Source organism: Phoxinus phoxinus, assembly GCF_949152265.1.
Source record: "Phoxinus phoxinus genome assembly, chromosome: 13".
Classification (NCBI taxonomy): Eukaryota; Metazoa; Chordata; class Actinopteri; order Cypriniformes; family Leuciscidae; genus Phoxinus; species Phoxinus phoxinus.
The window spans coordinates 15,539,736-15,565,084 of NC_136888.1; the positions used below are offsets into that span (position 1 = coordinate 15,539,736).

At 37.2% G+C, this 25,349-nt stretch overlaps 1 protein-coding gene across 10 annotated transcripts in view; it reads right to left on the minus strand.

Annotated features, from left to right (window-relative positions):
- The window catches only part of nrxn3a (neurexin 3a), a 271,016-nt gene that overhangs the window by 7,892 nt on the left and 237,775 nt on the right, over window positions 1–25,349 (minus strand). For all 10 annotated transcript variants that reach the window (XR_013800086.1, XR_013800087.1, XM_079633503.1 and 7 more), the window contains 3 exons: window positions 22,560–22,649; window positions 20,905–21,209; window positions 4,382–4,466 (listed from right to left, as the gene is read on the minus strand). Coding sequence is in view for 8 of the 10 variants with exons in the window: in XM_079633503.1 (XP_079489629.1) it covers window positions 4,382–4,466; window positions 20,905–21,209; window positions 22,560–22,649 (480 nt within the window). In the remaining 2 variants the exon portion in view is untranslated. The remainder of the gene's footprint in view (window positions 1–4,381; window positions 4,467–20,904; window positions 21,210–22,559; window positions 22,650–25,349) is intronic.

A 25,349-nucleotide genomic window follows, 5' to 3' on the forward strand; every position in this document is an offset into this window, starting at 1 on the left:
AAAACTGTCATATTGTGAAATATTGTTAACATTTTTAAAAAAATGCGTTTCATATTTGAAAATATATATATTTTTTTATTTATTCTTGTGGCAAAGCTGAATTTTCAGCAGCCATTAGTACAGTTTCACATAATCCTTCAGAATCATTAAAAGCTGATTTGCTGCTCAGGAAACATTTCTTATTATTATTACGTTGAAACCGGTTATGCTGCTTTATATTTTTTTGTGCAAACCATAATAATTTTTTTTAGGATTCTTTGATGAATAGATTCATCAGGATTTATCCGAAATAGAAAATCATTATAAATATAACATTCAATTTAATGTGTCCATGATGAATTATAGTATTAATTTCATTAAAAAAACTGACCACAATCTTTTGTACAGTACAGTATGCCTATATGTAATATATTGGATAAAATAATACATTTTTAAAGATAGGAATCATATTAGTCAGTGCTAGTCAGATCAATATCACGATCAAGTAAACGGGTATGCACTAAAAAAAGGCAATTTATGAAATACTATTCAAAGTGTTTACATTTTTTCCTGAAATGTCCAAACCAAAGGCATGTCTAAAGTGACATGAATTATTTTAAGATTGCTCAAAAACATTCCAACCGGACTAATAAACGACAGAAATCAGTATGCAATCAACATTTTAAAAGACGATTAAATAAAATCAGCTTAAAGCCCTCAAACAGTCCTTCATTGATAAATGACTATTCCCTCCTGTTAGTATTAATTCATAAAGTTAAAGTGCTTGAGCTTGGCCAAATCATATTTCTGAAAGTCTGCGATGGCCTTTTTCTTAAATGGCAAAGTTACAGATCTCAAAAGTACTGCATTATAGGAATGACCAATCACATTCTTGATACTTTCTTATCTGGCTTGTGCCAGGCTGATGGTTTTAATGATAGACAAATATCACAGGACTTTTTTAGAAGACGCAAACAAATTGCTATGCAAAACAAAACTGGAGCTTGTTAATTCCTGATTCATCATTATCCATAATTATTTAATCAAAATCCACACTATGAGACAGATAAGCCTGAACAAATCACACTGCTTGAGAGATGTAGAACGGATTAGTATTACACTATCAGCTTTAATTGTGAATACATTGCACTGATCCTTTCCTGCAAATACAAACTGTACCATAAACTATAAGAGTGAGAGATGCTTCCATCGCACAGATAATTGAGTCTCTGGAGGCTTGGTTTTAAATTCACTTCACCTTTTGTCTTGTTCAAAAGGAACTACTGTATTACCGAATAATTTAAACACAAAATGAGCCCCATTTAACAGTGTTTCAGTATAAACAAAATGTGTGGAGTTTCTAAAAATATACATCCATACAACTTTACATAAAAGAAATATACTCTTTTTGGTTCGCATGCAAGCGTGAACTTTAAGATAATGAGATTTGTGAGCAGAGAAATAATCTGAGAATAATACAGAATCATTTTTCTACAGAATGACTTTGGAAGCATATCATTAATCAGTAGAAGCCCTCCTATGGAATTCCAGATAGGGGATAAAGGGGAAAACCCAACAATTCTTTACAAACAGAGAACAGAATCACGTGACAACACGTCAAGACACAGACAAGTTGATAGACAGGAACACGATTTGGTACAGGAAATGCAGCGGAAATCTTTGCAACCATAAGCTTGAGGTATGATGCTTTGTTGAAACTGGCTCATACATACAGTACAGCACTCATGTTAGTCTGATGGTGACGAAATGCATGGAGATCAAAAAATGGCACCATGCACTGAATAATGAAAGAATAGTCTGGTAAATGGCTCTGACTGGCAGCTACCATACTACATGCCACGAATGACTGCTTGAGGAAAGCGTGACATCGAGAAGCGCACGTTTTGTGGCAATAAAACTCTTTCTATGCCATCTGCATTCAAAAATGACTTCGTATGCAGACCGGCTCAGTCAGCTGAGGATCAAGAGGTTCAAGGATGTTGGCCATTCTTAAAACACAACTTTCTTAAGATTACATCTACTTGAGCTTAAAAAATAGTTTAAAAAAAAACTATTTTGATGGCAAGAAAAGATTTTGTTGCCTGTTATTTGCTTTGTTAATTGAAATGACAATGTTCAAGGTCAAGCCCAGATGGTACAGATGCTTGAGAAAAATGAAGGAAAAATCGATTTCAACACCAAAATATCATGCGGAACAAGATGAGGCGAGATGACAGGAATGTTGATTTTGGATAGCTGGGAAATAGATGAGGACTTCACCAATAATAACATCAACCACGAGCAAGCTCATGAAATTAAGAGGGCAAATCAAGGGGAAGTACCCCACGCATGCGGTACAGAACACTCTCCGAATATGAGGACGCACCCCTGCAGCGGCAATGTCTCATGCAGCTTCACATCAACTGATGTAGAGGTTAGAATGGCATGAATTTCTGTGTAAACGTGACTGGATGATTGGGACCCTGCCAATAGCTTTCTTTATGAGTACATAAAGATTTCAGAAAGATGGATATTGTTCTCAAACCGCTAAACTGATGAATGTCATTTGGAAGAAATTGGCATTGACATTTGAGAGAATTGCAGAGGTTGGAGTGAAGAAAGAAGATAGCCTGTCATGTCTGCATGAAAACTTAAATGTATACATTTTCATCCAATGGGGCACAATGCACATGTTGCACATATCTGTGATAAAAGATAGTGTGCTCATTACAGGCCAACAGATAAAACTAACAGGCCATGAAATGGTTTTGGCCTCTGGAAATGATTTGATCACACATTGAACTCCTTGTTATGTGCTGGTTCACTTTTCAGGCATGGGAAATGTATAATTGGGTGTTTGTTCAACTAGGGGCACATTTAGCTTTGTGGACTTCTTTTAAAACACACTTTTTATACTCTTGCTTTGTTTATTTAAAATTATTTGTACACACGTTATATTCTGATGTTTTTCAGAAACACCACATTTCATATTATGTAATGCATTTCATAGCATTTTTGGTGGGGAAAAAAAATCTAAAAAGAAATAACAGAAAATCCTATCAATACGATTGTGTACATCATTATGGCGATTAGGTAATACTTCACTTTATATAAATCATTTATTTAAAAATGTAGATTCGATCATCAATTTTAAATTTTAAGATGAATTATCTTGACAGAAAGTGTTGGACAAGCTTAAAACAATCAAATATATTATACAAGTATCAAAATAAATGATAAAGATATGAGAAAAACTTTCCAATAATTGGTTAAAAATGTTTTTATGTGACCTTCATATCACAGAGCGAGAGAAAAAAAAAATATATAAATCTCTTATTTTTAATACAAATCAACCCCTAGAATATAAAAGTGCCAAAAGTTGAAGAAACACCCAATTATTGTAAGTGGTGGGGTTCTACTCAAATTATAATAAGATTCATTTGACCTCTCTGACTTGAATCATGATATGCAAAAGAATGAAATTTCAGTTATCTTTAACTGCAATCAAAAAAATTGCATGTTTCATAAAAGACATGACAGACTATTTTCTCAAAGCTACAATTATGTTTTTTTTTAAAGCCAATACCCAACTTCTCTCAAATCTCTCTCTTTCTGACTATCTCTTTTTTTTTTTCTAATCACTGAATTGTATTTTTCATATTTGGGTTGGAAAATATTAGCAGAACAACTTGTTCACACTGAGGCAAAATGATACTGTTAAAAATAAGCATAAGGACACAAAACAAAAATTTGTACACAGAAATTCGATGATATCTGTTCTCTATTACAACAACTTAATTTAGATCAAGCCTCTTGAAATGAGGAAAGGAATTGGAAAGACTGCTTCAACAGATATTAATCTGATAGATATCACTCTACTATAGGCTGAAAGCAAAGTTCAAGAGAAATCTCAAAATGTATCATGTGCCAAAATGCAGTCCACTATCACATGGCAGAAAAACCTCAGTATGATACATTTTGAAGCATCAATGCAGAGAACATGTCACTTTTCTGTACTAATTTTGTACATATGCTCTCATAATAGGCACTGGGGACAAAATTAGTAATCAGTGTGACCATGTTAACCACTTCGGAAAACCCCATGGCCAAGTGTAGCTCGTAAGAAAAGTTTGGGTGAATGATTTGAGATTAGCTCTGATTCAAAGCTACTGAATGGACTAAGCTAAGCATTAGAAATGCATGCCTGTTTCTGTTTTGTTTATATTATTGATCGAGATATCCTACTATATGATTATCTCTGTATTGGTGTACATGAGTTGGAACTTGGATTGGACAGGAAGTTACACTTTTTCTATCCATGGGGGGAGGCGATGCTTTGAGGATCTGATCCTCAGTTGCAAATGAAAGGCCACCACATAGAGGCAAGCAAAATTCAACTGACCTAGCCCACCTGCATGTCCTTCGCACTCAGCAAAGTCCTCGTCGTCACTGGAGCATTCGGCAGAGGAGACCATGTCATCCGTGGTCTAGAATACGGTGAAACACACACACAGGAGAATAGACAAACAAAAGAGAAATTTGTGAATGCATTAGATTGTACCACCATAAAGTTAAATAGCCTTCTCAGATAATCTTTTGACTTTATACTGTAGGCCCAGAAACATTTTTCTGCAATGATTTTGAAGGAAAATCTGTGGTACATTCTTAAAGGGGTCATGAACTGGCTTTTTAATATGTTTATATTGTTGTCTGAGGTCAACTTATGACGTTCGCTTGGTTTTTACATTTGAAAACATCAAAATGAAGAAGTAATAGGCTATTTTCTACCCTGGTTTTGAGCCTAGCTCCTGAAACGTTCGGTTTTTATGGGCATGCCGCATTGAAGACTTGGAAGTTAACGCCCACTGCTATGATTGGATAACAGTTTTGCATATTATAATGATTTTGATGCAATACGCGAATCGGTGGGCGGGGCTAAACAGGCAGTGTTGAAGTGGGCGTTGATCTTCTTCTGCGGAGGCAGTGTTTGATACCCTTTGACGTCATAGATCCCCACTTTGAAAAACCTGTTCGCTGTGCCTGGTGTCAATAAAAGCTTTTATTGGACTAACAAGGAAATTTTCAGTTCTGAAACTTATAGGATATTCTTATAGTATGATGACTTCTTATATGTCAAAAGTTTAAGGAAAATTAGATTTCTCAGTTCATCACCCCTTTAAAATAAAGATTAAAAAAAGGGCTTTTTTCCACAGCAATGCTATAGAAGAACCATTTTAGTTCCCCAAAGAACCTTTTGTGGAATGGCTTAATGGATGTTAAAGGTTCATCATGGAACCATCAATGCCGATAAAGAACCAATTTGTTTTATTCAAATATGATCATTTTAAATATATGAACCAAAATGTGCACATCAAAACCTTTATGCACATCTATACCTTTATACCAAAAACAACCAAGAAGGCATTCAAAAAAGAACAAAAAAATTTGACTCTCAAACTCTATAGACAAACAGTGAAACCGGTACCACAGTCTTATTAACAGCCGAAAGCATAATCAAATTAGCCACAACTTTTAATAAACGAATATAAAACGAGTCTGAGATTTGAGGAATTTTATAAATGACAGAACGCTGAGGAGCTCTGCAGGATCAGATTCCACGTAAGCCTGCATAAGTCAGTGTCATTATTTCCCCGTCAATAAACATTAATTCACTGGTGACAGACATTGAATGAGTTTGCTGAGCTCATCTCGGGTGTTAATTCCAAACTTTTATTTTGAAAAACTGCTCACGTCAAACATTTATACGAGTCACCTCCATCTCGCCCTTTTCGAGAGTCCGCATGGATTTCCCATCACTGTATATCACCGGCGTTGAGAGGAGAGGACCAAACACACAGCGGCACTCTGAGATTATCTGTGTGTCTCCAATGTCTCTCGCTCTGATTTATCCCCTACGCTCTCCCTTACTCATGCCAACCGCCGCGGCGAGCTCGTTTTTCACACCCTCTGCTTGGCATGTCTTTATTAGGAGCAGATTAGAATGTGGGGCAAAATAAGTACTGTCGTAGACCAGGTTTATGAAATTTTAAATAACACAGGGAGCAATGCAAAGCGCTCTCCTACGTGAAAGTGCAGGGTCATAAATATGATTCGGTTTGACGGAATAATGAAATGTTTTCCCTCTATATTCTTGGTGGACTCAAGCAAAGAGAAGCTTTTGGTATGAAAATGGTGCAAAAATACATTTGAATGCACATTAGGCTGAGCAGAGGTGCCGCTTCACATCGGCGGGGCGTGGAATATCGCTCTATGTGAATATAAAATTATTCATTGAATTTATATTTAGTGTGGCAAACAACTCATCTCTGTGGCTGAAAGGGGAGGAGGATATCACAGATGCAGAAAGCAATGAGAATCGTAATTGACTGATTGCGGAGAAAATGTGAAATTATCTCAGGTTTCCCCCTTGAATGACAGCAAAAAAACAGCATTTAATCTCATAAACCGCTCCAAACCGAGCCCACGGTTCATATTCGGTACCAAAAAAAACCCGACACAATGGCCGTCTTGAATATGTATGTCTGTGAATACATGTACGTCTAAAGCTTTTTTTGCAGACTAATGCACAGGTACGTACAGATCCTGGAATCAGTTAAAGCATTGAATATCTCAGAAGCCGTTCGTCATATTCTCTTTCACAATAATACAAGCTCAGCGTTAATGCAAGCCAGGAATGCAGTGGAGAGCTGCTGCATTATGCCATTTTATACTCACATATTGATACTTTTGTTGGGAATGAGAAAATGGCCTAATCCACATATTAACAATGTGAGAATATGTTTCCATGGCATATAAGCCTTTAACGTTCATCTGTGCTGAATAGTCTAATCTTTTCCCCTCCCTCTCTCACGCTCAGCCTGACAGTGACGGAAACTTAATATTGAACTCCTGAAAGATTAGCTTGTTTCTTCACTCTTCGCAAAGCCGAGAGTGTAATGCTTCATGCTGTCCGACAGATAAGCAAATCCGGTTAAATCCGTTCAATTTATTTTCAGTCTTAAGGAAATTACACATTGTTTAAAGAACAATGCATTTTGGCCATACTAATACTAAATACTAAATAATTAAAAACCATCAACAAAGAATGATCTGTTTACTGATTTTCATTCAATAAAGTCTAATATACCTTCTGCTACGCAGAATCTGTTGCCAAAAATTTCAAGCAAAATTTGACCACAAGCCATGATTATGATTTAAAAATGGTTCTTGACTGGTTAGTGAATAATAACCTAAAAAAAGATAATATGACCCAGATTACGTTAAATACGGGCTCACTTGTGACGATGACAAACCACTGATTTATTAGACACCACATGAATTGAAGGACAAATGTTCACCATGTTATACCGTTGTGTGCCTGAAAATTAGGTCCTTTGTCACGTTTAATTTACATAACCCATGTTTTCTGAAGTTTTATGTCCACTGAAAAGTTGGGGAAAGACATTTCAGTTTTATCTACTGAACGACGACTTCTGTGTACGCAAAAGTACGACATATTGAATGGACAGTCCCTCCATCTCTCACAGCCTCGCTTCTGTTCATGTCAGATTAAATACGGTGTCTGCTTTGACTAACGTCTATGGCTTTCTTGAACCTCATATTGAATAATAGCTGACTACATAGCTATAGAGGATGAGGACTACATAGCTTTAGATGACAGGGCCCTATGGACCTGTTATTCGTCTGGCCTGGTGAAAATGAGCAGCTCTGCTGTGTATTGAGTTTTAGTGAGCTGTCTGCTGAGGCAAAGAGTGAAATCTGATTATTCTACCTTGACAAGGTAAAGGTCATTATGGACAGGCCTGTATTTTCACCCTTGAGCTTCAAAAATAGTCTGGGAATTCACAGAAATCAGAGTGGACTGACTACAGCTAAGAGAAAAAAAAGAGAGCATGTTTGTATGATGTAAAAGTCAGGTAATAATGAACAGAGATCTCTGTGTCAAAAGTTTAAGAAAACAATTGCTGAAAACATGTGTATATACACTATACAGTAAATTGGGATTCAAAATCAAATTTAAACCTTAAATATTTGGGCACTGATCATGGTACAAACCTTTCACTCAAATTGTAGTTCATTTAAGTGAAAATGATATCAAAATCAATACAAGTAAATGTAAAACAGAAGCATTTTCACTAGTTGTCATTTTCACACATTTTTGAACCCCACTGTATAGATACATAGTGGTTTTAACATTTAAACCTGTCATTGTACATACATATTTCATTGCTGTCTTCAGCCAGGTTTAGAGAGAGAGAGAGAGAGAGAGAGAGAGAGACTTAAAGCTCTGCAGTCCTGATCCTGTGATTGTTGTGGACAGCACACCCTCTGAGATAAACACATTGTGACTGTTATCAAAGACTGTATTGTATCAAATCTAGCTAGTCTGCAGGAATACAAAAAAATCCCTGGTATGTTACAATTTCAATCAGAGTAAAGCGATGTGAAAAGCTGTTCACACATAAGTGGCCTGAAACCAGACTATACAATTAGGAGGACAAGAATGAGGCTAGCATCATTGTAGAGCCACATTAAAATTCTCTGATATTGGCCAAATCACTTTTGGAATGACATCTAAAGCTACTCAAAAGTCATAATGTAAATCATAAATCAGTTTGTGGTCCCTATACAATAGCATAAAACCTTTTTTAATATATATTTTATAATGTAAAAAAAAATAACAGTAGTATTTGGTACAGGAAGTCTTTGCTATTCAAAAACACAAATTGTGGACATTAATTAAAAAATATATATATTTTACATTTCTAGGTGCAAAGTTCAAAGTGGGACGCTCAATGGTGCAAAATGGAATTTCCTACAAAGTCTGAACAGTGGGCAGGTCCAAAACGGGGTTGTTAACTATGCTAACTAAAACTATTAAAAATCATGTTTGTTAACAGAAATAAAGCCTAAATAAATTCAAATATCAAAATGAGATAATAAAATGAGATGATAAAAAAAAGAAGATTGGAAGATTGAACATTTCTTAAAAATAAGGGACAAATAATTAAAGAGTAACAATACAAATAATTAAAACGTACAATATAACAGAAACAGAATTTAACAGACAGAAAAGTCCCTGAAATTGAATAATCACCCACCAATATAAAAATCACTGTTCTGGCAAATGTGGCATGGCTTGGCAAATTCCAGGCCACTTCCTCCACAGTGTCCAGCAGTCTGATTACATTCTTTGCCTTCTTATGGCAGAATACCCTTTCAGCTGCAGGGCGAGATGGTATTTTGGGTCTGTGACATTGTGGATGTTGGTTAGCATTCAACTCTTTGCCTCGAGGCCTGCTTTGCCTATGCAAATCTGCTTAATCAATGCAGGATATTTACCACGGCTCTGCTCAAAGATAACTGACAGCCCGGGTGAGCCGTTCCAGTGTCCTGCTGGGTGCAGAAAGCAGGAGGGAACTACACGGCAGAAGAGGCCAGCATCTCAATTCAGGCAAATTTGGTTATTCTGGAAACCCTAAGGATGTTTATGAAAATGCAAGAATGTGGTATTTTCGGAAATGCGATTACACAGGGTCTACTCAAAGCCTTCTAATATCAAAAATGCTCTGCATCAGAGGACAAACAGGGCGTAAACGGATGGGGAGTAATTTGAAAATCTGTCTATCAGTGCCCGATCTGAACAAAGTTCTCTACTGTTCATGTGCATGCAAGATTTCATTTGAGGTGAATGATGTCCTTGAAAATGTGGTTTAGTTGATAGGAAGAGCTGATATCACTTTATGCGGCTGTATAGGCACATTTAGCTGCGTGGAAGAATAAATGGATTCAATAGTCACCGCTGACAGTAAGGACACTGAAACTGGCACAGAATTATTTTTCTTGCCATTTGTAAAACAACATGCTAATTTTGAATTCAAAGAATGTCATACATTTTGACTCAAACACCCTTGTTATTAACATACTTTGATAAATGGCACTAGCAAGCTTTTGAAAAAAAAAAAAACTCTTTAAGAGCTAAAAGGGGTCACACGCCAAATTCATTGCGCTTTTCTTCACCTTAAATTACCGTGCTGACAGTCTTGCATAAATTAGTGACTTAATACGAAGCATTTTTTTTCTAAGTACAAACATTTCTGATGTGTAAAAGCTAAATAGTCTCAGTGCCTGATGAAAAGCTTCATAAATTTAGTGCCGCTGACCCGTAGACCCCCAAATTACCTTTTTCTATTGATTCATTTGATTCCATTTGGCTTGTCTCGCAGGGTGATTTAATTGAGGTCAGAGAGCATCTAGTGAACAATACAGGACATTTCATTAATAACACTGAAAGAAGTGCAGTATGAACACACGAACAGACTTAAATACATTAACACTGAAAGCCTATTATCAAGTAATGCGCAGTCCAGCTAAAAACTGCCATCTTCACTCAGTGCTAAACTGTTAACAATGGTTAAAATATGTCAAATATATATATATATATATATATATATAAAAAATAAAGGGGCCCGTATACAAAATCTGCAAAAGTACTGCAAAGTCATAATGCACATAGCAGTGGATCAGCGTATCCTTTGCCAAAAGTCTGTGCATGTAAATCCTGTAGATATAGGAGCAAGTGTGTGATTTACGGTCCAAACAGAAGCCAGATCATTCATTTCACAGGAGCCCCTCAGTTCTAATCGATTATACAGCACCAAGGAAAGTGCTGACGCTAGAATAATCTTTGAGATTTAGGAATTTTCTCTTGTCATGTTTTTATGCCTCTATTTTGATTTAAGATGTGGTGTGGTCAACATGTTTGATGCCGAGATTTAGCATGGATCACTGGGAACCGAGCTAACGCTGATGTCAAAATCAGTGAAAACTAAAGTGATTCTGGTGTCATAATCACTGGGAACAGAACTAATTCTGATGTCACAATCAGTGTGGCAAGGAGGACGAGGCCGAGAGCCGTGACAGAAGGGACAGAAGGAGGCCGCTGGCGATTGATAATAAGCGCCGCATCAGCCGAGTGACGACAGTGAAGGACGAGAGAGGACCAGGCCTGGATTATTTATGTTATGTTCTGTTTATGTGTGTGTGTGTGGCAGTCATCCGTGATGTGCTGCCGCATTTACTTTAGTTTTGTGTTTGTTTATAATGAAAGTGTTTAAACGTTCGATGGTTCCCGCCTCCTTCTTCCCTTATCAACGAACTTTGCTACACAATGGGAAAAAAACTCATTCTTAAGTCACAATAAGTAGGAAAAGAACTAATCCTGATGTCCCAGTCAGTGGGAACAGAAGTAATTCTGATGTCACAATCAGTGGGGACTTTTTTAATGTTTCAAAAGATTTCTATCTCAAATCATTTCTATTCATCATAGAATCCTGCAATAAAATGATCAGTTTCTTAAGCAGCAAATCATATTAGTGACACTGAAGACTGGAGTAATGATGCTGAAAAATCAGCTTTGACATTACAGGAATAAATTACATTTAAAAATATATTAGAAGAGAAAACAGTTATTTAAATTGTAATAATATTTCACAATATTACTGTTTTTACTGTATTTTTGATAAAAAAATGCAGCCTTGGTGAGTGTAAGAGAATTCATTATTATGGTAATGTTTATTCCTGCTAAATTTGCTTTGACATACAAAACTTTCTTTTTGCCTAAAAAGAAAACACACTGACATAACCTGTATGTGGTGGGAACTAAATATAAAGACCATCTCAATATATTATTACACGGCAATACATAGTGCTAACTAACAGCTAAGAGGACGAGCTTATCCAAGACTCATCTAATCTTACTTTTCCTTTAATATGACAAATACATCTGAAAATGAATGCTAAACAACTGCATGATTCAAAGTGCTCAAGTCATGCCTGTATCTCAAGCCTCTTCAAGAGGTGATCAACAGTTAAGATAACAGTTCCACTTCCTATGCAATTAAGATTAAAGAAAATATCTAGTCTACCCTATGAATCCCAAATGATTCCATGTCGCTTCAAAAAAGAATCTTGACGAAAGCAGACATTAAAACAAAAGTATGCTGACTCTGGTCTTCAGATAATCATCTTCTTTCATCCCTCCTGTGGGTTTCTCTGGCCTTGATGCTATCGTGTCTATCTCCACTTTGGCAGTACAAGGAGTGAACAGCTTGTATTACAAACGGAATCAATAAGAAGGGAGAAGATCAGTTTCAGAATGATTCAGAGAGTTCCACCTCTCTGATGACAACCATTTGACATCTTATCACACATCGTGTTTTCTCCAAGAAAAAGGCCCGAGCGATAACAGGAGCGTATCTATATGCTGAGAGGACATTGCTTAGCCCTGAGATAAAAACGAGGGATCTTCAACTGAAAGGATAAAATATTTCATCACTTTATCTATTTGAGTGCACTTTGATTTGAATATTATATGGTAAGCACAACTATTCGTGAACTACACATCCAGTATCTGTGTTGAATGTACATGTAAACATATTATTCAGACATTATATTAGCATTCAGAACATCTTTCTATTTCTATTCATCCCTTTGCATTTCACCTGGCTATTGATTTACAGATCTTTCTAAGCTCACTTTGCTCACTACCTCTTTGCACCGTGGCCTGCAGCAAGGACTCAGTCCAGAACACTTCATTTTGTTTTGTACTCATGAATTTTTTTTTGTACTGCACAGCAAACTATAATCGTCCCGAGCTAACGCTAGAGCTTTCAAACAGCCGCCGTTCATCTTCCTGTTTACACGGGAATGGTCTCGCTCCTTATCTTTAATCACTTTCTGGCTGAGGAGGGCAAGGTCGCATGGGACCTTATGACAAACTATCTCCCTGAGCAGTCCTCTTTGTGTCCTCGCTAAAATTAGAAAGCAATACACAGTTTGTTTCAATTATAGATTCAAATCTAAAGTGCTGTCTTTTATAATGGCGTGCCTGTTTAATTTGAAGAGGGGATGGAAATAGTCTTTGGAGATAGAGAGGTGCGTGCGGTAATGTCTGGAGAGGACGAAAATGATAGAGGCAGAAGATGGAGCAATGGCACAGGAACATTGGGTTCAGACAGCATGTCCGATGCCTGATTTCATTACCCAGACACCTTGATATTAGAATATGAGGAATGTGTCCTCATGAGAAGATTTTTCCTGAATATTGTATCCGAATTGTATTTGTACAGAACCTTCCATGCATAAAATGCACTTTAGAGAACATAGTATAAAAAAGAGAGAGAAAAAAGAAAGTATAAAAACTGGGTAAATTTTTTTCCTTCAATATTTTAAAACTATTACAAATATTTTGTATTAATATTATTATTAATAATAATTTAATAATATTAAATTAATATTTGATCAAATTAATTCAAATTGTTTTTCATTTTTTTTTAAATTAATTATAAATTATTTATCAAGTGTAAACAAAGAACATCTTTAAAGTCACCCAAGAGTGAATAATTTGATCCTTTAAAACTCATCTTTTATCACCAAAATGGCATAATTAATTTTTTTCCTGTTAAAATAGCTTGAATGTAACTCTACACCTTTGCTTCATAAAGTATATACGGATTCATGAATATGCAAATTAGCTCCGCCTCCATTCACTCATACAGGCTGGTCTACAAGTCGATGTATCAGAATGGTAATGCGTTTTATGTATCGCTCTCTTCAACGTAGGACACATAATGGTAATTAATATGATTAGCTTGACTACGTTATAAAACAGCTAATAATGTGTGGCTAATGCTACACAAACCATGTTCACATTCACCATCTCGAGTCAGCAAAATCAGCATCCTTACAAATGCTTTGAACGTTCTAAGTTGAACGTCAGTGGAGAAAGGCATATCGTTCATCATAACATCATAATATACATCATATATAATACATCAATTCACCCTCTACTATATTGCTAAATGTACCCGATTTTTCATATCTGGCTTCTCTTGAGACTTCCCTGCTTCAGAGCAGTCACAGTTAAAGCTACACTGTGTGATTTTTACCCCCATCTAGCGGTGAAAAGGTATATGACCATCCAGTGAATATTAGTTTTATGTTTTCGTAATTTTTTTACCATTTCATTGCTAACATCAGCCATCAGGTTCCCAGACGAATGCAAGCTAATCTTAGTAAAGTAACTTTTATCAGTGCTTTCGTTATTCTGTATATTGTACGACATCACTAGTGTAAGGCAAAGTTTACATTGTAGGCAATATCATTTTCTCTGTGAGCAGAGATCAGTTGATGTGACGGAGGGAGAGGGAGAGGTAGAGGTAGAGGGAAAGGAAAAAATAAAAACAGGGCCGGTGCCAGTGAATTGCGGAGACGCGAAAGGCGAAGCTTGAATTAACGGGTATGTCCCTCTTTGGCTAATGTACTTTCAAGATGGAGGGGCAACATGGCGACCGACATTCGAACCCCTCACCCGTATGTATTTTCAATGGCATATTATACACTCACGAGAATACTTTATTACTTGAACGAAGTAAATATACATTAATGAGCACATATATTTTTGAAAGAACTAAGTGTTTTTAGCTAAGAATAAACAAAAAAAGTTACACAGTGTAGCTTTAATGATATGCTAAAGCCCGCCAATACGTTGACAGGATTGGCTACAAGGTAGTTTGTGACGTAAGAAACACCAGCGATTTCAAACAGCCTTTTTGAAAGCTTTTTTTTTCACTGCAGTTTTAAGTAGAAAATACTCAGCAATGGTGCTGAATTTGCACATGGTTTGTCTTCACCACATAGACACGTAAACAACATTAAAAACTTGATGTTCACCACAAGGGGTCTTTAAAAGTAAAATTATATTTATCATTAACTTCATTCACAGTTTTTGTTTCGTTTCGTTTCGTTTATATTTTCACTTTTCCGCAAGTGAAAGTAAAATGTTCTATTTTCTATTTCCATTGGATTAAAGTACTGCTGTGATCCTGTACATTCACAAAAAAAGCGCTTCTAATTATCTATTACCAAATCACACAGGAAATGAGGTGCAATAAAGAGGCGAATCTTTGTGGAAATCCAGCCTAAATGCTACTGCTATTGTTATGCAAACTTGTCGGTTCCCAGTAGCATCTTTTGTTTGTTAGTTTTATTTGGTATCATGCCTCAAGAGGAAATAAATTGGAGTAAAGTGAAACTCGATTCACATTTCAATACACTACCGTGGCCAGGAGATTGGACTCGCACCATCTACCCAAGGAGTGCCTTGATACGGCTCCCATAGCTTTGGCCCTTTTAACTATGGCTGCCACTCATTTCAATAAATCAAGGCCGCCGTCTCTTAGGGATAGCGGCGTCTGCCCACGCGTAATATCCCGTCCCCACGTGGCTCGTCAGCACCTTCTGAAACGTATCAGTCCTCTGCACCACAGCCGTCTGTCGGCCGCCTCCAACCTCCATATAATTGGATTCTAAACACAACTCTGGAGAAATATTAGTCTTTATTGTGGTAGTGCAGCAACGCCTGTTGCTGACAGTATTTTTTCTGTCTCAGTGGATCATGCGGTTAACCCCTGAACTGTCTGCCAGCTCTCATGCAGAAGAAAGTGAATGTCTTTTAGTTTGGATTTGAAGCATACTGGGTGTACAGTACCTTAGCACATTGTTTTAGTGTTTTGTAAACGTACGTATGCATACATAGTAAAAGTCAGCATGTTTTTTCGTTTAAACTATTTAATTTAGATTTAAGCTCAAATATGTTCAGTTATGTGATAATTAGAAGCTGTAGTCCAAAACGGCTAAGCCTCTGTTAACTCTACACTTCACGAGGAAGCAATTAATATGCAAAAATATCCATTAGTTGTTCCCATTGTGGACAATTACGAGGGTCCCAGTGCGGCGGCTTAATTAAATCTGAAAAAAATCATGTTGTTTCTGTGAGGTACATCACAACATTGCAGTAATTTGTTTGTTTCTCGACATGTCCTCCCAGCAACAACACAGCAAGAGATGCTAGCTGCTGTGCACAGCAGATGCACAGTGACAAATAACATTCCCTGGAATTGGCCACATGCGTATCTTACATAGATTCAGTGTTTTACAAGTTATAAACAGACGCAGTAGAAACGTATGAAGACCAGATCTGCATTCACTGCGCTAAAATAATTTGTGCATTCAGAAGTGATTAATCTCTAAATCGATTTAAGCAGGCTTTCAAATCATTAAATTGCATTATAGGGATAGTTCACATCAAAATAAAAAAAATCTGTCATCATTTACTCACATTCAAGTTGTTCCAAACCCGTATGACTCATTCTTTCTTCTATGGAAAAAGGAGACATTTTAAAAACGTCCTGGTCGCTCTTTTCTATGCTATTACAATGAATGTTGACTGGAGCTTTGAAACTTTCAAAAAAAAGATGTAAATGCACCATAAAAGTATCATATAAATATTAAAGTAGTCCAAATGATATGATTATAAGCCATATGTTTGTCTGACAAAAAAACTTTCATTACTTTTCATTACTAAAACTTTCATAAATCATTAATAATGTTGACCTCCAGTGGGTTGTTAACCAGCGTGACTCACTGATTTATTGAAAAGAACATCATTAATTATTTTTCATTCATTAATTTTTTGTGTGTGAAAATGTTCTTCACATAAAGCCTTAATATGGTTTGTAAGATTATAAGTACATAGATTTTTTGTGTGATTTTAACAGCCCTCAGTACTTTTTTTTTTTTTTTCATTATTCTTGTGTGTTTCACGTAGTTTGGAACAATTTTTATTTTTGGACAGAACTATTCCTAAAAATATTTAAATAGCAAGTATGTTTTCAAATTTGCTTCAAATAAAATTTCTACAATGAATTTGATGTATCCTATTCAGTCGCTCTCAATTTGTTTTAAACACGTTAATCTTTACAACAGGCACATCAACCCCAATCTTACTCCATTATGCTCTTATATACAGTAAAAGCTAAAACATTAACAAAACCAACACTACCATAATATGAATTTCCATCCTAATGCGCAGCGCATTAAATCGTTCTATCGGGGATCCTGTTTAAAGCAAATAAAGCACTTATGACAACATTGCTGAAAGTGGGCTAATTCGAAGAGAAAATCCTTTGCTGTGTCTCACTAAGGGTTTGATCCCCTCTGGCACACAGTTCTTTAATGTACTACATTTCAGAGGTACAGCAAAGGAGAAGGATTTGGTGATTTGGGGATGGAACGACCATAAATGCCCCAAATCCCTGCTATTAGAGGGCAAAAGGACGTACGAGACCAGTTGTAGTCCCTCAGCCTTCTTCAGATGTGAAATGAAATGAATATCATCATCCCACCCCTCTGATATGAAAATGTGTGCAGCTCAATTAACCTACCTTACATCAATAATTCAGACGCCCAGAGGAAAACACACCCCTCATATTTGAGGTTTAGCAGCCTGGCGAATAATCTCAGATACATTAATGAAATCAAGATACTTCTTCCACATCAAATCAGGCTACAACCAGACTTCTATTAAACATTATCAGAAATGACTTTCCCTTTTATTAAAAATCAACATGTTTTGTGCTTCTGATATGCTAAAGCTAACCACCTCATCATGCTGAGCTGTTCTTCTATCGTTCAAAGCCAAGAAATCGCATTATGCTAATCTTTTTTTGTTTCTGCACCTATCCTAAACATGATTAAAACTAGAAAAACCCTTCCTTGTGAACTGTCTCTCAAGACTTCTCCTCCAGTCTAATTTCTTTGAAGAACAGCAACTTAAGCAAACCTCGAAAGAGTTCTACGCTGAGATCCACACAAGCCCGGCTTCGCTTCGTCTCTACAGCCCTGGTCTTAATTAAGCCAAATAAAACGAGTAGACCTTGTTCCAGTTCGACGCAAAAGCAAATTACTTAAAAATAGATCTCTCATCCCAGCACAATGCATGTAGGGATTGCAGTTCACAATTATATAACTTCCCCAACTGTAACAGACCACTTGTTTACTGATCCTGTTTGCACAAATTAAGATGAGAAAGCAAACATGACCTCCAGCCTGTTGACCTACTAGACTGATTGGAATTAATGAGAATCCTCCTGCCAATTCCGCTCAAGTACCCACAATCCTCCATTCATCCTCAAGATTGTGAATGAGGGCTGTATTCGTTCTTCATTCTCAATTCAAACTCATCACTCAACAACGTACCGCCAATTTTCAGTTAATATAAAAAACATTTCGATGATTGGTTCTTTGAGTTTTCGCCATGATGTTTTTTTGTTGTTGTTGTTGATATTTTGTTATCAGAGTGACAAAGGAAAAATAAAAAGGCAAACAAATTTAAACAGAAAATGCTATTCACTGCAACATAAGTCTTAGAGGAATGGTGACAAAAATTAGTCCAAAGATGGGCCAATGTGCGTGGGATGAGGATTTATAAAATGAATACATAAATAAACATGTTAGAAATTCCTGTGGGTGTATCATTATCTATTTCCAAAAGCTTAATTCCAGTCATGTTGGGTGACGCCAACAAAATGACTCACCCTAATACCATCACACATCTTTCACCCTTTCGTACGCAATATGCAGCTGTGACTGGTTCATTAGATCAGATAACAATTCATGGTTGTGTTTTCTTGAACATCTATTAGCCTCATAAGGCAAACAAGTCCCACAGCAGTGATGTTTTCCAGAGTGCGTCAGAGAGAATAGTTTTATTCTCAATCATGGCTCCGCTCCAGGCAGACGCACGCCCTCTCGTTACCGCAGCGTTTGCATGCGTTTTGCCTGTTTGTGCTCAGATTGGGAATGCGGTCTAATGCTTCACTGAGCATCTGCAGTTTCCAGCTAAAGTCAGGCATGGTCAACTTCAGCCTTAATGTTAGTGGAAGTTTCCATCTCCGTGGTTCTCTGTCCAATGAGACGCTACACTTAGCACCCTCTAGCATCTGTGGAAGAGTCTTGAAGACCACAGGTCTGAATTTGGGGCATGAACAGCATGTTTAGGATGTGCTCTCTTTCTTAACAGACATCCAATTATCTTGTGATCTGAAGGTAGAAAAGAACTGTAATCTCACATTTCACTAATGATGACAGTAAAAGCACAATGTGCACCACTGACAGCGATGGTAATACATAAATGTATATATAACGTATGTTAAATATGTGGACAGGTGAACAAATTGGCCCTGAAATAATATATATATATATTTATATATATTATTCCTGTTTTCTTTAAGTTACTGTGAATTATGAGGCAATTAACAATTGATTATCTACTAATTTAATTCCTTAATCAAAATAAAGTACTATTTTAATTCAACAAATGCGCTGAGTAGGAAGAACACATTTACAGCCCCAATTCTCTTAGCATTAGTCAGTCGTAAACTTTCTTTATGCGGTCAACTGTTGGGGCTTCATGATTACAAATGTCTCTTGCCAAAATGTGTCTCAGACACAGAGGAGACTGATGGCTTTAATATCACTTCCACCAGCTCAATTTGTACCATGATGCCTATGAAATGGCCAGTCTAATCGCATTTCGCCAAACCACAGTGTTTTATTGGCTCCCGGTCAAACTTTATGTGGGCGGCACTCTGTTTGGTTGTCAAGAGCATGCGAATGAGGCTTTGTGCACCCGCTCTCGTATCTTTATCTAAAGGACGTGGAGAATTATAAACAATTCTCGTTGGTTATGAAAAACATCAAAATAAAAGAGAGGCTCTCGACCTTAATAAAATTACGTTGTGGACACCGCTTGCGCTTGCGTTACCTGGAGCAAGTTGTTTGCATACTGTTGGAAAATCACTCAAACACACCTGGTTGAGTGAGTTCTCCTAAATGAAACAAAAGCCTCTGTTTTGCATATTTAGACTTTGACATCCCACACAGACACAATGTATTGTTGTTGCAATGTGTTTACCTGTCCACATACGTGACCTGGGCATGGTCCAATCATTGTTTCTCATTTGAATGCCAATTTGCATCAGCAAACTCAAAGCTTAAGAAATAGGTCTAAGCTTGACAAATAAGTGCTTTGGAAATCATTGGACCGAACTGAAAGCGTAATAAATTAAGGACAACGCTGTCAGCAGGACAGAGACGTTCTGCAGAATGGAAGGTGTAGCTGTGCAGAAAACCTCCTAAAAATCCATTCCAGGGATTTATTTTCCATGTTGTGTTGCAAGAAATTTGTGTCCTCGTTTTCTTTAGAACTAAATCTGGCCCAGACGTTATTTGCGGTGTAGTTCAGAAATCAGAAATCAGAAATGACGAGGATACGTAGGCACACATGCAAAAACACATGCAAGTCGCATAAACACACCATTATGTTAAGAACGTGTCTGAAGAACTAGTCTGACAGCTAACAGTTGACTAAAGGCACAATACAGAATGACCTGGTTTGACGACCACTTCAAACTAAATCAGGCCAAAACAAAGTTTGTTTGGAGTTCGTTTCGTACGAAACATATTAAGCTTTTCCAGAAAAGTTTAGCATCTTCAAACTACCATTGGTCCTTGGTGATTACGTAATAAATAATTGTGCTCTGGGGCTCCGCCTACTTTAACGTGGACATCATATATGTTTATTTTCTTCTGTTCAGTCCGTTGAGGTCAGACGCAAGATGAAACATGAACACACTGGAAACCTGCTTTATAGTAAAAACTGAAGTTGTTCTAATTGATAGAGCCACTGACACCGGCTTGCTTTAAAGCAATCTATTGTATAAAGTGCTATACAAATAAACGTAATGTAACTTGACTGAAGTGCAGAATTGCAGAGATTGTGCAAACATATCCACGTCTCTATGATCAGATGCTTTCTTAACTGCTGTTTTCGCACTTTTTTTGTAATTGAGAAGAAAGCACACAGTACATATTTACATATTCACCTAAACGTCGCTCCCAGCAGCGACTTTATACCCCGAAGCGAAGAACTTTGCCGTGAGTAAATCGAGGCCTTAACTGAAGCCTTCATTCGATTTTGTGCTTGTGTGTCAGGGGTCGTACCTGTATTGTAGGTGGAGTTCGGTGTTTTCTCGTGGTGGTGGTGGACATGGTGGTGGTGGTCTCGATAAAGGTGGTGGACATCTCTGGGGGGAAAGCCGTGGTTCTAGCTGAACCTGCGGCGGGAATCTCCCCCACCAGACGGACGCTGCCGTTGATTTTGACGTTAGGGTTGCCCTGAGCAGCCATGTTGAGCACTTTGAGGCCATTGTAGTAGAGTCCGGAGAGTTGGCCCTGAAATGGCCTCTTGCGGTCTGAACCACCAATTGTTATCGTGGCCTGGGTGTTGAATATCGTTAACTGCCGCCCTGAGGATGTAAGAAAGATCCAGAACATTTCTTGGTTATGGGTCAGTAAATGCCCACAATATCTCGTTCAGCAACAAGATTCATAGCTGTTTTGGGCACTTAACCTACCCAACCAAGGTACAATGACTTAGAAGGCTGTGCTGGATTACTACGGCTTAATTTCCTTCCCAAATGCTCTGGGTTATACTACCATGAGACACGTCGTAAACATTTGGAGGGCCAGACTATAAACCAGACCCATTATGTCTCCCTGAATGAGTCTAGCTACAAGCTCATGATGGCTGAAGTACGTTTTGCTATAATTGTCTCTATGAGGAGAGATCACCCAAACTAATAAATAACAAAATGTCTTATGACAGACATGTGAAAGTATCCTGAAATATTAAGGTTATAGAGACTTTGTAACTGGAAAAGACTTAAAAAGTTATCTTGATTATAAACACCATCTAATGTACAAATAACTCATTCTTGGGACATGGGACAAAACGGGGGATAAAATAATTGTTTTGGAAACATTATGATATAGTAAAATGTATTTAACATTTAATTTTCATTCATTTTGATGAAACAAAGTGAAAATAAAACGATTCACGACAAGATAATTCTAGCAATCATTTCTGACTAATATTAAAGCAGAATTGTTACCAATATATTATTTAGTCTGACAGACGAAAGGTGTTTTCAAACATGTTTTGTCATGTGTCTCAAGAATCAGTTAAATAACAGGCCAAAATAAATGTGTGAATATCCTGCGGTTGTGAATAAAAAGCTTCAGATCATAATTCAGAAAAAAGATTTTAAGTAAATAAATAAACAATTTCAAGTTTAAGAAGTCCAGAAATCCTCATTACTCCATGATTACGATAAGAAGAAGAAAAACGTCCTAATTTGAGTAATTCCAGTGATTATAATGAGGAGGATTCCTGATGAAATGCAATTAATGTCTATAATCATGCTGTTGTTTTCTTCCCGGATAATACTTCCCGTGCAGCCACAAGCTGCTGTCTGTAACAGGGAAATCACTCAACCTTGTCTGTCCACCTTCCTGTCTATCAGCCAGAAACATATTTATGTTTTAATTAAATTGTTTTAACGTTTACATTTAAAACATTCATAAAAGGTTTACTGGGCCAATATAGAATCATTAAACAATGAATATATTATTTAGTCTGACAAAGATAAATGAGCATTGAAAAGGCAAAAATAAAAATAAAATGTGATTGGTGCAACACAATATACAATGCATTTCTCTTCAGCTAAATTTATTTAGTTATAATGAGATAAGTAATAATGGTCAAAATAAAATAAATAATAAATAAAAATAAAAATAAAAAGAGAGGAGGAAGTTACCTTTCTCCTGAAGCCATTCCTCTACGGGCCGGGCATATTTGAAAGGAATTTTCTTATTGGCCATTTGAATTCTCTCATTATCGCTGTTACCTTGGAAGTTTAAAAGACAGCTTTAAGAATCAATAATCACTGTTAAAATACTTTTAATTATTATTTAAAAGTTATTTAAACACTTTTAGAATTGTTTAGTCATGTTTTATTTGAAAGCTGTTTGTGTTCATAGTCACATAGCAGTTAATTTACTTTTTTTTTTCTCCAGTAATGAAACACTATTTAAACTGAACGTCGACTCCATCTTCTCTCGTAATTAAATCAATCATCACCAGAGTTGATAAAAACATATTTATAATAAATTTGGTTCATCTGTAATGAATGCCAGTAGATTAGCTGCCTGCGGTCAATCTATATATCCATCAAAAGATGACAGCATACACTCTTTCATGCTTCACATACTTATAATTATATACACATTTATCTGCTAATGATGCCAGTCAATATTTAAAATTTTTTCACACAGAAAAACACATCAATAGTCATAATCATACAGCACCATTGACAAACAAGAACTAGACAGCAGCTGCTTCTGTTTTCCAAAGCCACGGAAATTATACAGTTGTGAAATCATGTTTGATGAATGAGCTGGTACCAAAGCGACGCAGAAGCGAGTCGCAGGCCTCCCCTCATGAGATGCGTCTGGGGATGTTTTTTTTAATGGCAAGCCCAAAGAGCCGTGTTGATATTATTGGGGGCTCGTGAAGACACAGCAGGAAGCTGATCAGAGGGGGTTCTGGATGTCATTTGAGGACAGGGGGCCGCAACGTCGTGCTGTTTCAACAATGACTTCGGGTGCTAAGGGTGGCTCGACACTGCAGGATGTCGTGTGAGCCAAATTTCAGGACTCTATAAGGAGGGGTGTACCAGGGGGCAAGCTCAAAGGGAGCCTCCATCTTTAGCTGAGCCGTCCTCAGACAGCAGGAAGCGCAACCAATACCCTCAAAACCCGGGAATTTGAGTCACACACATCTGAAGCCCAACCGCTCAGAGGTAGCCTCTGAGAGCAATGCCAAACAAAACAAAACAAAAAAAGTTTTTTCACAAAAGGGAAGAATGAGTTCTGCGACAACTGTACCAGCAATCTTATTTTGTGTGATGCAGTGGACAGGAAGTCATAGAGGTCTTAAACAACATGCAAGCGAGTAAATTAGGCCTGTACGATATATAGAAATAAAATCGATATCGGGCGTTATATGTAGGTGTCTTTTTTTCTTCAGTAGAACAGTAAAGAAGATTTTTAGCTGAAACCGTGGTCCTTCGTGATTTATTAAATGCAAGTCAATGGCTACTGTCACTTTGGGAGTTACAGGCAAAAACAATATGAGTACCCGTGGATCCTGACGATACACTGAGGTCTTATGAACCGAAACGATCGGTCTGTGCAAGAAACTGTTATCTCACATTTACCACTATAGTAGTTTACCCAATAAGTGTTTTACTTCTGCATCACAAACCAAATATACAACAATCACATCTCTTTCTCACGCACACACTTCATTATGCGCCAGGAAGCACACACTCCAGACTGTCTGTGGATTACAGGTAATAATTTGTTGTGCTCAGTTTCTTGCAGACCAAACATTTCGCTTCATAAGACATCAATGTATTGTCAGGAGCCACAGGTATTAATTTTGCTTTGTCTGCATATGTTTTTTTGACTTTCAAATTGACGGTAGCTGTTGACTTTCATTTTATGATTCAGCAAGGACCTTAGTTTCAGTTACAATAATCTTTACTGTTCTACTGAAGAAAAAAAGTCAGCTATACCTTGGATGGCCTGAGGGTGAGAAAATTAACAGCAACTTTTCATTTTTGGGTGAACTATCCCTTTTAAAGGCTGATTTATACTTCTGCATGGGACCTACGCTGTAGGCTACGCGTCGCTTTTCATTTAAACTTCTGCGTCGTTGACCGAGGGAGGGAGGGGTTCTAGATCAATCACAGTTGGCTGGACAGTGATTCATCAGTTCTGAATCATTAAAATATTGGTGTATGGGACACTGTGATTTTTAGAAGTTTAAAGTTGTGCTATCAATGAATAGTGCTCATAAACAGCTGCCGAGATTGGACCAGGTATTCCTGATGTCACGATTTAACAAGTGAATTTTTTTAATATGTATTAATAATCACAACAGTGGGATTGTGGTCTATGTGACCTACGTTTTTTTTAAGCTCCTCTGAAAGTGGATTGAGTTAGGGCTTGGTAAAGAAAGAACCCAAGTGCCCAACACTAAGTTTATCTCACAGAATGTTAGCATCATTGGAGTAAATGACAAAATATGTATTTTGAGGTTAATTATCCCTTTAACGGGCCTCTAGCTTTACTTCATGTACAAACCCCCAGGTAAAGCCACCCATGTGACCTAACCTGCAATCCTTGTATTACAGGTACAGACTCTTAACCATGTGGCAGCACCACAGACAAATCTTGCAGGTGGCTAGCAAGGGGCTCTAGCACTGGGCTTGTGGGAAAAGAAGAGGACAGAGGGAGTACAGTTGACTGAGGCCATGACCTCTCTCAAATCCCCCCCCCCATTCCCTCCTATTAAGTCCCGAATTCAGTTTTACCCAGGTAAGGAATGTGTTGTGCTCCAAATAGAACCTCAAGAGAGGCAATGCCGACTGCTATCATTCGAAGCTCTGCTAAGGTGTTAGTGGTGACACTACAGGGTAGCCTGATGGAGGAAACTCATTAAAGCTGGGCTCATCCAGGGCTCCGGCTCTGTTATAGACATC